We start from the raw sequence: 12,745 nt of genomic DNA on the forward strand, positions 1-12,745 counted from the left end.
TATACATTTGATCTTTTTCCTCTTTTTTTTTTTTTTTTTGAGACGGAGTCTTGCTCTGTCGCCCAGGCTGGAGTGCAGTGGCGCAATCTCGGCTCACTGCAAGCTCCGCCTCCCGGGTTCACGCCATTCTCCTGCCTCAGCCTCTCCGAGTAGCTGGGGACTACAGGCACCCGCCACCACGCCCGGCTAATTTTTTGTATTTTAGTAGAGACGGGGTTTCACCGTGGTCTCGATCTCCTGACCTCGTGATCCGCCCGCCTCGGCCTCCCAAAGTGCTGGGATTACAGGCTTGAGCCACCGGGCCCGGCCGATCATTTTTTTAAAAAAGGTAAAAACATGCATAAAGAGGCTCTGAATAAGGTTTTTTATGGTAACATAAAAAGGACTTTGCTTTGGCTGCTCAGACACCTTTTTCCTTTTTTTCAGGTTTCCCACCTCCATTGATTAAGGTTTAACAAGTGACCTTCCACTGTAAAATGAAGCAAAGTATCTGCACTCAAGTAGTGAAAACCTAAGAAGTACTATTCTGCGCAACTTCCACAAGAGGGCAGTAGAACCCTCTGAAGTAGTCTATAAAAATAACAGACCTTGATTATTCCTCTAATTTATTTTCATGCTAGCCTTCTTTAACATCTTTTCCTAGAAAGCACTAATTAGCTGTGACCTGGCTAGGCCTGGTGGCTCATGCCTATAATCTCAGCACTTTGAGGGCCAAGGTGGGTATCTTGAAGCCAGGAATTCAAGACCAGCCTGGACAAGATTGCAAGATCTTGTATCTACAAAAAAAATAAGTAAGTTTTTTGGCTGGGAGCGGTGCCTCACGCCTGTAATCCCAGCACTTTAGGAGGCTGAGGCGGGTGGCTCATCTGAGGTCAGGAGTTTGAGAGCAGCCTGGCCAATATGGTGAAACCTCGTCTCTACTAAAAATACAAAAATTAACCAGGTGTGATGGCAGGCACCTGTAATCCCAGCTACTAGGGAGGCTGAGGCAGGAGAATTGCTCGAACCCAGGAGGCGGAGGTTGTGGTGAGCCAAGATCACACCACTGCACTCTAGGCTGGGGGACAGAGTGAGACCATCTCAAAAATAAAATAAATTTTTTTTTAAATAGCTGTGACCTTGTAACACAGAAACAGGTAGCATCTAAATATAATTAGAGAATGGGGCTGGGCACGGTGGCTCACGACTGTAATCCCAACACTTCAGGAGGCTGAGGCAGTCAGATTGCTTGAGCCCAAGAGTTTAAGACCAGCCTGGGCAACATGGCAAAACCCCATCTCTACAAAAAATACAAAAATTAGCTGGGTATGGTGGCATGCACCTATAGTCCCAGATACTCAGGAGGCTGAGGTGGGAGGATGCCTTGAGCCCGAGAGGCAGAGGTTGCAGTGAGCCAAGATGCCAAGATGGCACAACTGCACTCCAGCCTGGGTGATAGGACAAGATCCTGTCTCCAAAAAAAAAAAAAAGCAAAAAAGAGAAATCAAAGTACATACCAGATAATCTCATTAAATCCTCACAGTGACCCTGAGATAACCACACTATTACCATCTGCAATTTACCATTTCACAGATAAGCAATGGAAGCTTAGATGGCACTACAGCCAGACCCTGCTCCCCCCAAAAAAAGAGAGAGAATGGGAAGCATCTTTCAACTAGATATCGGCTGTATCTACTTTAGTGTCTACCTTTAACACTTTTAGCACTATTAGAAATCAAAACAAGTTTCATTACATAGATGTGTGACGTGAGGCCAGGTACAGTGGCTCACGCCTGTAATCCCAGCACTTTGGGAGGCCGAGGTGAGCAGATCACCTGAGCCCAGGAGTTTGAGAGCAGCCTAGCCAACATGGCGAAACCCCCATCTCTACTAAAAATACAAAAATTAGCCAGGCGTGGTAGCAGGCACCTATAATCCCAGCTACTCGGGAGGCTGAGGCAGGAGAATCACTTGAGGTGGAGGTGGAGGTTGCAGTGAGCCAAGATCGTGCCACTGCACTCCAGCCTGGGTGACAGAGTGAGACTCTGTCTCAAAAAAAATAAATAAAACATAAACATAGATGTGTGATGTGAAAGTCAGGCCCATATTGGAACTATTGGTGCCATTCTTTTTTCCTTATTCCCTACTTCCATACCCATGGGCATCAATAATGGACTCACAACTTTCTCTAGCCTGCTGAGGCAGAAGCAAGCTTCAGAACAAAGACCCCCTCAAGACAGTGACCACCAGACACCACCAATCAGCTCTAACTGGGCACAGGAGATGAAACCCGCCTACCATCGCAGAAAGGAAAAATATTTGAGGGGAAAAGGTTGGGAGAAAGAATAAAGAAGGTTAGATGACCAATTCAGTTCACTGCTAAAGGACAGTTCACTGCTAAAGTTCACTGCTAAAGGGATTTTCTTAAAATGTCAGGAAACGAAAGGAAAAGCATCATATAAAGTTCTTACCTTTGCTGTGCCAGTCTGAGAACCATAAAAAATCTTCACTCCAGACACAAAGATGTCTTTCTCTTGAAGGGAGACATAACCATTTGTCATCAAATCCTGAGATGCCTTTGGAACAGATTTTTCCTGTAAGTTCCTGTCCTTGAAGACAAATAATTACACAAAATCCATCAAGTCTAAATCGTTCCCAACTTCAGCAGGGATGAAAATTACCACAGATACTGACACACTTTATTTTTCTCTTAATCTGACACACTGTATTTTTCTCTTAATCTTTCTGGTTGTATTCCTCAAATATTAGCCCCTTGGTGTAATAAGGTCCTTTAATAGGCAGGACCCACATTTTTAAGGCTCATGATTTCCATTCCCTCCAAGAAAAAACTTTACATACTTTTATCCTATAAGGTATTTTAGTAGAATAATAGTACGAACTTATTTTTTGATCCTTAATTAATGGAAAGGAAAGAGAGGACTACTGACCCTTAAAGGTATAAAACAAATTTGTTTTTCACATAAAAGATGCACTTTTCATTACAAAAATCTTCCTGTATCTTAAAAATGAGACACACCTATCAAAGAAAAAGTAAATAACTTAATCCAAGATAAGTTAGTCTCCAAAAACTTAGAGAAGAAATTTATTTTAGGCATTTCATTAAAATGCCTAAAGACCAAACACAAAAGTAATTAAAGGTTCCTTTTAGTGTTTAAATCCTTCTATAAAATCTGATGCCTAAATACTCTATTAAAAAAAATAACTCCACTTACCTGCGTCTTGATGACAATCTGAACACAAATCCAAAGGCTAATGCTAACAGCAAAGCCCAAATAAATGTAAAACCTGTTTATCCATAATGATATTAAAGGTGAGGAGAGGTCCCATGTATCCACAGAAGGATCTAAATTTAAAATGACACACACAGATAATTTCATTTAAAGCTACATATACAAAGATATCCATCCCAATTTTAAGAAGAAAATAAAACCAACCTTACATTCAACAACCCAGCTAAGAAATCTAATTTAAAAATCAACTGTTGGCCGGGCGCGGTGGCTCATGCCTGTAATCCCAGCACTTTGGGTGGCTGAGGCGGGCAGATCACCTGAGGTCAGGAGTTCGAGACCAGCCTGGCCAACATGGTGAAACCCCGCCTCTACTAAAAATACAAAAATTAGCCGGGCGTGGTGGCGCGCGCCTGTAATCCCAGCTACTCGGGAGGCTGAGGCAGGAGAACTGCTTGAACCTGGGAGGCAGAGGTTGCAGTGAGCCAAGATCGCGCCACCGCACTCCAGCCTGGGCGACAGAGCAAGGCTCCATCTCGGGGGCGGGGGGGGGGGGAATCAACTGTAATAAAAATAACACACTATGTCGTAACGTAATAAAATTATCATACTGTTAACACTAACTCAAAGAAAAAACAGAATATAAAATTGTATCTTCACTTCGAAATGAGCATTTAGAAGCAACAGAAGGGAACATAAAGTAAAAATACTTCATGTGAAATTAAGTTAATTTTGTGTTGTTGTGCTTGCTCCATAAAAAAAGCTTAAGTAGTAAAAGTACTCTTTTTACTAATTGTACTTTCAAAAGCTCACGGTTAAACTTGTAAAAGATTCTCAAGTAACTGACCTTACGCCTCATTTTTTTTTTTTTAAGAGAGATATGCAGGGACCTGGCTTCAAACGTTCAACCTGGGAGCAATTTCAAAAGTCGAAGCCTGAAATTCAGGCTTTACAGGTGCAAAAGTCCTAATACACGTGGGTAAAGTGGAAGGAGTAGTTTTCTGTCTAACCCCGTAGCCTCAAAAGGCAAAAGCCAGGTCAAAAGTAAGGATCAGTCCTCCTCGCTCTCAGCGGCGGCTATCCGGTGCTGTCAAGTGCAACGGTCTCCGAAGGAAGGGGACCGAGGACGCCACTCCGCCCGGAGAGGGTCTCAGTAAAAGGTTTACCTCCCCTGCCGCCCCAGGGTCCTTGCCCGCCGGGTGCCCTTACCCATCCTCCTCAGAGCCGACAGGAGACTAGGATCTCGGACCTTGATAGCCCGATGGTTCGCATTGGTACGGCGAGACGCACCGAGCTACCACGCCGCGTTAGCAGCGTACCGAGTACCTGCAGACCTGTGGACAGCCATGACACTGGCAGGCCGGTCCTGATTGGTTCAGAGGACGAAGAGGTGGGCCCAGAGGGAAGCCCAGAGCTCTGGAAAAGGAAGCCAGTGCCCGGTGCGCTCTCGGCCCTGCTCCGATTGGCTCATAGGGGAAAGGGGGCGAGCCCAGAAATAAGCACCGCCCAGAGTTCCGGGCGATGAAGCCGGAGCGCTTCCGCCTCCGTTTGGATTGGCTCAGGCTGGGAAAAGGCGGGTCCAGAGAGAAATGATTGGCATGGGAAAATTAAAAGAGGAAAGGAGTGGGGAGCGGGGGAAATGCTATGTGGGCCTGTTTGGATCTTAATTGGAATAAACCGACTGTAGAAAGGCATTATTTTTGGGAAACCCGAGGATGGACTCGCTATTAGATGATATTAAGGAGTTGTAGTTAATCTCGTCGCGTGTATCTGTTAAGGACTGTAGGCTGAAGTATTTAATGCTGAAACCGTATGATGGTTTCTTTAAAATACCCCCAACCGGCCGGGCGCTGTGACTCAAACCTGTAATCCCAGCACTTTGGGAAGCCGAAGCGGGAGGACAGCTTGAGCCCAGGAGTTCGAGACCAGCCTGAGCAATATAGTGAGCCCTCGTCTGTACAAAATTTTTTTAAATTATTTATTTAATTAAATTAGCTTGGCGTGGCCGCTCACACCTGTAGACCCAGCTACTTGGGAAGCTAACGCTGGAAGATCGCTCGAGCCCAGGAAGTCGAAGCTGCAGTGGGGCCATGACCGTTCCACTGCACTCCAGCCTGGGTGACAGAGTGAGACTGACTTTTAAAAAAAAGTGTAAATAAAAAAGCAACAAAAAAAATGAAAAAAGAGGAATAAAACAAGGATGGCAAAATGTTGATAGCGGGGTGATGGGTACATGGAAGGTTCATTACAATTTTTTGTCTATATTTTATGTTAAAATATTTCTATTATAAAAATATGATTAAATAAAAATATTTATTATAAAATCTATTATTAAAAATATTTCTAGTATAAAGTGGGTCTGGCCCTTGAATTCCGCGGAACGAGGTGGTGCCAACGCTGTGTTTCAACCCGGTCACTAAACATCCGCGAGGATCCTGTCAGAGCTCTCGGCTCATTGGCGAAAGTAAATTACGTCAGGAAAAGCACCTCCCTTTTGGGGCGTGGAAAGATGGCGTAAAAAGCCACAATGCGCAGGCGACGTCGCTCACTTTTCCCCTCCCGGCTTCTGCCCCACCTGACGCCTGCGCAGTAAGGCTGCCAGACGCACTGTGGCGGCTGCCTGAAGCTAGTGAGTCGCGGCGCCGCGCACTTGCGGTTGGGTCAGTGCTGCGCGCCGCCCGGTCGTTACCGCGAGGCGCTGGTGGCCTTCAGGCTGGGCGGCGCGGGTCTGTCCTGGTTCGCCGGCTCCTAGGTCTTTAAACAGCCGCGATGTCGATCTTCACCCCCACCAACCAGATCCGCCTAACCAATGTGGCCGTGGTACGGATGAAGCGCGCCGGGAAGCGCTTCGAAATCGCCTGCTACAAAAACAAGGTCGTCGGCTGGCGGAGCGGCGTGTGAGTAGTCCCCTCCCTCGGGCCTGGGCCTGAGCCGTCACCTCCGAGGCGGCCTGTCTCTGCCCAAGTCGAGTGAATGGGCCAGGCTAGGGTGTTGGCCGGGGAGGAAATGGAACATTCCTGCTGTGAACATGAGACGTCGCTGTCCGAACTTGCGCCTAGCCAAGGGTTTCTTATTTGGTTGGTTCGGATTGGGTTGTTGGTTTGGGGTTTTGTTTTGTTGGTGTCATAAAAGCTGCAGCCAAGAAATCTCATAATTGTGGTCCTTTTCCTAGAATAATGGTGGCTGAGAACCTAGTCTTCCGAATACTGTCATAGTTGTGGGTACATCTGGTGTCATAGATCTCAGTAGCCCTAGCAGTTTAAAGTGCGTAGTGTCTTCACTGCTGCCATCTAGGGACTGGCATTCCGTGGCAGCAGCTGTCTGCACCCCACCCCACCCTTGTGTTTCTTACGTCCTCCCATGACATTTTTCTCCAGTGAGCAAATGGTAAGGCAAATATGGTTCTGAGTTTTCAAAGTGTTCCCTCAGGCCGATACGGGCAGATCAGTTGAGGCCAGGAGTTCGAGGCCAGCCTGGCCAACATGAAACCCCGTCTCTACTAAAAATACAAAATTAGCCGGGTGTAGTGGCGCATGCCTGTAATCCCAGCTACTCAGGAGGCTGAGGCAGGAGAATCACTTGAACCCGGGAGGCGGAGGTTGCAGTGAGCCGAGATCGCGCCACTGCACTCCAGCCTGGGCAAAAACAGTGAAATTCCATCTGGGGGCGGGGGTGGGGGGGAAGAAAAAGAAAACGCGCCCTCGACACTGAAGGTCATCAGAGGGATTTGTTGTCTTGCCGTTCATGTTGTTGCCATCTCGTATTTAAATGTAAATGCGTGTCCAAGTTTCAAGTATATTCACATAGGACTTTCTTTCCTGCCCTCACAAGGGAAAAAGACCTTGATGAAGTTCTGCAGACCCACTCAGTGTTTGTAAATGTTTCTAAAGGTCAGGTTGCCAAGAAGGAAGATCTCATCAGTGCGTTTGGAACAGATGACCAAACTGAAATCTGTAAGCAGGTGGGTAACAGCTGCAGCATAGCTAACCCTAATAACCATTTATAACGTACCTGTAGGTATACTAAACATTAAAGGCTGTTTTTCTGGAGGAAAGACTAACCAAGCAATAATGTGAGCTGCACAGTGTCACTTCTAATAATGAAGAACTTGGTGGTTTTGTTTGTTTGTTTTTTGTGGTTTTTTTTTTGTCAAAACCTCCTGAAATCAGATTTTCTACTAAATTACCTCATTTTTCTATAAATTACCTCATTTATAGGATGTAGTATACCTGAAAACTTGAAAACTGAATTTGTTTTCAAGTATTTCATCTTTCAGACCCTTTTTCTTTTTTTTGAGACAGAGTCTTGCTCTGTTGCCCAGGCTGGAGTGCACTCAGCTCACTGCAACCTCTGCCTCCCGGGTTCAAGCGATTGTCTTGCCTCAGCTTCCAGGTTAGCTGGAATTACAGGTGCCCACCACCCTGCCCAGCTAATTTTTGGATTTTTAGTAGAGATGGGGTTTCACCATGTTGGCCAGGTTAGTCTCAAACTCCTGACCTCAGGTGATAGGCCCGCCTTAGCCACCCAAAGTGCTGGGATTACAGGTGTGAGCCACTGCGCCCAGCCAAAAGATTCTTGCATCTTTTGGGCAAAGCTCAAACCATTACTTACATATTAATAGCTGGAGAGGATGAAATTTAATTTTCTCCCTAGTTACTCACTTTTTGTGGTTAGTTAACAAATAGCGTGTGATAGAGAAAGATAGTGATTTCTTAAATGTGTTGGCATTTTTTTAGATTTTGACTAAAGGAGAAGTTCAAGTATCAGATAAAGAAAGACATACACAACTGGAGCAGATGTTTAGGGACATTGCAACTATTGTGGCAGACAAATGTGTGAATCCTGAAACAAAGAGACCATACACCGTGATCCTTATTGAGAGAGCCATGAAGGACATCCACTATTCAGTGAAAACCAACAAGAGTACAAAACAGCAGGTGAGTGGTTTCTCATGTCATCAAAATATAGCCATGGAAATCAGTTTTCTCTGAAGAAATCATTAAAATAATGGGTCTGGGGCCAGGCACGATGGTTCACGCCCATAATCCTAGCACTTTGGGAGCCAAGATGGGAGGACTGCCTGAGGCCTGGAAATAGCCTGAGAAACAGAGGGATGCCCCATTTCTAATTTTTTTTTTTTTTTGAGACAGAGTCGCACTCTGTTGCCCAGGCTGGAGTGCAGTGGCGTGATCTTGGCTCATTACAAACTCTGCCTCCCCGATTCAAGTGATTCTCTTGCCTCAGCCTCTTCAGTAGCTGAGATTACAGGCGTGTGCTACCACACCCGGCTAATTTTTCTTTTTTTTGTATTTTTAGTAGAGACGGGGTTTCACCATGTTGGCCAGGCTGGTCTCATATTCCTGACCTTGTGATGCACCCACCTTGGCCTCCCAAAGTGCTGGGATTACAGGCGTGAGCCACCACACCTGGCCTTCACTTTCTTCATAGTTTTTTGAAACACAAAAGCTTTTCTTGTTGATAAGTCCAATTTTTCTATTTTTTTTTAATGGTCACTTATGTTTTTAATGTTATACCTAAGAAACCATTACCTAATCCAACTACATGGAAACTACTTTGTTTTTGAAAACCTTATGAAATAATATAGTGGAAGGTATTACATTCTCGATTTTGTCTTGGTAGGCTTTGGAAGTGATAAAGCAGTTAAAAGAGAAAATGAAGATAGAACGTGCTCACATGAGGCTTCGGTTCATCCTTCCAGTCAATGAAGGCAAGAAGCTGAAAGAAAAGCTCAAGCCACTGATCAAGGTCATAGAAAGTGAAGATTATGGCCAACAGTTAGAAATTGTAAGAGTCAAATATTTTCTTTGCTTCATGTTACCTAAATATTGTATTCTCTAGTAATAAATTTGTAGCAAACATTTAGACGTTGTAAACAGATATTTTCTTTTCTTTTTTTTTTTTTTTGTTTGAGATGGAGTCTCGCTCTGTTGCCCAGGCTGGAGCTCGGTGGCGCAATCTCGGCTCACTGCAAGCTTTGCCACCTGGGTTCACGCCATTCTTCTGCCTCAGCCTCCCGTGTAGCTGGGACTACAGGCGTCCACCACCATGCCTGGCTAATTTTTCATACTTTTTAGTAGAGACGGGGTTTCACCATGTTAGCCAGGATGGTCTTGATCTCCTGACCTCATGATCCACCTGCCTTGGCCTCCCAAAGTGCAGGGATTACAGGCATGAGCCACCATGCCCAGCCAGATATTTTCTTAAGACTAAAGGTTGGTCAGCCTTGTTTACCACAAATCATTTTATTTTTTTCCCAGCATTTATTTTTGTCATATATTATGCGTTAGTGTTTTAGATACATGATTTTAGCAAATGTAGCAACTATTTAAAATAAGCCACTTAAAAATTGCTATTTTAGTGGAAGATTGATAATTCCAACTACCTTAAAAATTTTGGAGAAATTAGTACAAAGCACGCTATGGAAATTTACATTGCGTTTTCAGAGATAGCTCAATTGTGTGCTTTACTCCAGTGCTGGTCATAATCCTAAAAGACAATCCCAAATGCCACAGTCTCAATGTTGAAATAATAAAAAAGTCAAAATCTTTTAAGTCCAAAGCCTGAACTTCTAATATCTTGAAAATCATAGTTCCAAAAGATTGAATCCTGGCTGGGCGCAGTGGCTCACGCCTGTAATCCCAACACTTTGGAAGGCCGAGGCAGGTGGATCACTTGAGGTCGGGAGTTCGAGACCAGCCTGACCAACATGGAGAAACCCTGTCTCTACTAAAAATACAAAATAGTCATGCGTGGTGGCACATGCCTGTAATTCCCAGCTACTCGGGAGGCTGAAGCAGGAGAATCACTTGAACCTGGGAGGCAGAGGTTGCGGTGAGCCAAGATTGCACCATTGCACTCCAGCCTGGGCAACAAGAGTGAAACTCCATCTCAAAAAAAAAAAAAGATTGAATCCTGAATGATGAAATTCTGAAAGCTGAATTCTGGCAAAAGCATTAGCACTCTTTGAGTTGTATGCAGGATAGTCGCGTCTGGTTAATTGCATCATGTTAGGAAAAGCTAGGATCTTGTTATTGTCTTCATTTGAAAATTAAGAATGGTTTAAAGAGATGTGTCTGGGTGCCAAGTTGATAAGGGGTGGAATTGTGGATGTAATTTTAGGTGTCAGCTTGACTGGAAAGGAATCCCTAGAAGCCTGATAAAGCATTATTTGGGGTATATCTGTGAGGGTGTTTCCAGAGGATATTAGTGTGTGAACCTGATGACACTAAACACAGAACATTTTAAAGAAGCAGCGAAACCACTATGTCCTTATGACCTCACCCCACAGCTTCAAACACAATGTAAATTCAGCTGTCTACAAATTCGTGTTTTCAAGGCTTTGCAGCTTTTGTATTTATTTATTTTTTAATTTATTTTTTTTTTTTTTTGAGACAGAGTTTCACTCTTGTTGCCCAGGCTAGAGTGCAATGGCGTGATCTCAGCTTACTGCAACCTCTGCCTCCCGGGTTCAAGCGATTCTCCTGCCTCAGTCTCCCGAGTAGCTGGGATTACAGGCACGTGCCACCTCGCCCAGCTAATTTTGTATTTTTAGTAGAGACAGGGGTCTCTCCATGTTGGTCAGGCTTGTCTCAAACTCCCGACCTCAGGTGATCTGCCCGCCTCGGCCTCCCAAAGTGCTGGGATTACAGGCGTGAGCCACCGTGCCCGGTCTGCAGCTTCTTTTTAAAAGTAAATGAGCTGTAGAGAAGTGTTGAGTATGTGAGTATCCACTGTAGATGTGAACTAACCCATCTGACACTACTTGAAGTTCTAAAATCTTTGCAAAACTGTACACATGGGCCAGGCACAGTGGCTCGTGCCTGTAATCCCAGCACTTTGGGAGGCCGAGGCGAGCAGATAACATGGTGAAACCTTGTCTCTACTAAAAATACAAAAAATAAGCCAGGTGTGGTGATGGGCGCCTGTAATCCCAGCTTGGGAGGCTGAGGCAGGAGAATCACTTGAACCTGGGAGGCAGAGGCTTTAGTGAGCCGAGATCACACCACTGCACTCTTTCTCAAAAAAAATTAAAAACATACACATGGTGTCTAAGTCTTCACATTACTTTTTCTCCTTCATACGTGGAGGTGACTTTATTGAGCTATAAAATGTAATGCAAAATTTTAGTATAGGAAGAATCAGAGTTTTCTAGTTTGTCCCTTCCATTTACAGCTGAAGAATCAGAATAAGTGTTTAAACATAGGGATTAATGCCTTGTCACAGGGGGCTACATGGATACTTGAGGGCAGAGGCTGAACTAGAACCCAGTGTGCTGCCCTACTCATTGTCTTATCTATTGCACCATAGAACTGTGGTATTATGAGAGATCTGGAAAGCATTGTGCTTGCCTCAAAGGAAGTTAAAGCTGAGTTTATTCTGTGTATTGCTCATCCTTATGTGGTAAACTGCTACGTTAAATGTTTCAGGTATGTCTGATTGACCCGGGCTGCTTCCGAGAAATTGATGAGCTAATAAAAAAGGAAACCAAAGGCAAAGGTTCTTTGGAAGTACTCAATTTGAAAGATGTGGAAGAAGGAGATGAGAAATTTGAATGACACCCATCAATCGCTTCACCTCTAAAACACTAAAGTGTTTTCATTTCCGATGGCACTGTTTCATGTCTGTGGTCTGCCAAATACTTGCTCAAACTATTTGACATTTTCTATCTTTGTGTTAACAGTGGACACAGCAAGGCTTTCCTACATAAGTATAATAATGTGGGAATGATTTGGTTTTAATTATAAACTGGGGTCTAAATCCTAAAGCAAAATTGAAACTCAAAGATGCAAAGTCCAGAGTGGCATTTTGCTACTCTGTCTCATGCCTTCATAGCTTTCCAAAATGAAAGTAACTTGAGGCAGCTCTTGTGGGTGCAAAGTTATTTGTACAGTAGAGTAAGATTATTAGGGGTATGTCTATATGACAAAAGGAGGGTCTTTCCTGAAAAAGAAAACATATGATGCTTCATCTCTACTTAATGGAACTTGTGATCTGAGGGTCATTATGGTGTCGTAATGTAAATCTTGGATGATGTTCCTGATTATCTGAGAAATAGATACAGAAAAATTGTGCCGGACTTAAATAATTTTCATTGAACATGCTGCCATAACTTAGATTATTCTTGGTTAAAAAATGAAAGTCACTTATTTCTAATTCTTAAAGTTTATAATATATATTAATGTATCTAAAATTGTATGTAATCAATAAAACCACTCTTATTTTTATTAAACAACTATGGCTTGTGTTTCTAGACAACTTCCTAACTCCCTTTCTTTTCTCTGCCCGTGTCTGTGGTAGGGTTAGGGAGTTGTTAGGAGAACTAAATAAATCAATATGAAGAGTGCTTAGAACAGGGCCTGTACTTGTAAACACCTGAAAATTTTTTGCTAATACTTGGGATATAACTGAAGTATTATTTTAGTATTTAAACACATAAATGGACAAGGTGCAAGCTTTTAAAAATGTACTTCAAGGCCAGGGGAGGTGACTCACACTTG

The 12,745-nt window shown here is 43.8% G+C and overlaps 2 protein-coding genes across 15 annotated transcripts in view; one reads left to right on the forward strand and one right to left on the reverse strand.

Annotated features, from left to right (window-relative positions):
• Positions 1-4,668, reverse strand: part of LOC129489808 (S-adenosyl-L-methionine-dependent tRNA 4-demethylwyosine synthase TYW1) — a 279,548-nt gene extending 274,880 nt beyond the window's left edge. For 4 of the 13 annotated variants that reach the window (XM_063646362.1, XM_063646355.1, XM_063646360.1 and 1 more), the window contains exons 1-3: positions 4,437-4,599; positions 3,213-3,343; positions 2,451-2,555 (exon numbers count right to left, since the gene is read on the reverse strand). In XM_063646362.1, the coding sequence (XP_063502432.1) occupies positions 2,451-2,555; positions 3,213-3,343; positions 4,437-4,440 (240 nt within the window). In that variant the 5' untranslated portion in view covers positions 4,441-4,599. Of the gene's footprint in view, positions 1-2,450; positions 2,589-3,212; positions 3,344-4,436 lie in introns of all 13 variants that reach the window. The other 9 variants (XM_063646361.1, XM_063646357.1, XM_055292948.2 and 6 more) reach the window with 6 other exon arrangements.
• Positions 4,669-5,720: 1,052 nt separating this feature from the next.
• On the forward strand, positions 5,721-12,477 carry SBDS (SBDS ribosome maturation factor). 2 transcript variants are annotated; one of them, XM_055292968.2, is made up of 5 exons: positions 5,721-6,124; positions 7,059-7,188; positions 7,964-8,164; positions 8,868-9,032; positions 11,675-12,477. In XM_055292968.2, the coding sequence occupies exons 1-5, from the start codon at positions 5,997-5,999 to the stop codon at positions 11,801-11,803; spliced, it is 753 nt and encodes a 250-aa protein (XP_055148943.1). In that variant the 5' UTR covers positions 5,721-5,996; the 3' UTR covers positions 11,804-12,477. The 2 variants fall into 2 exon arrangements, with proteins under 2 accessions (XP_055148943.1, XP_063502496.1); XM_063646426.1 differs by lacking the exon at positions 11,675-12,477 and adding an exon at positions 10,644-10,874 and having other exon boundaries at positions 5,768-6,124.
• The last annotated feature ends 268 nt before the right edge of the window (positions 12,478-12,745 follow it).

Source organism: Symphalangus syndactylus, chromosome 9, assembly GCF_028878055.3.
Source record: "Symphalangus syndactylus isolate Jambi chromosome 9, NHGRI_mSymSyn1-v2.1_pri, whole genome shotgun sequence".
NCBI lineage: Eukaryota > Metazoa > Chordata > Mammalia > Primates > Hylobatidae > Symphalangus > Symphalangus syndactylus.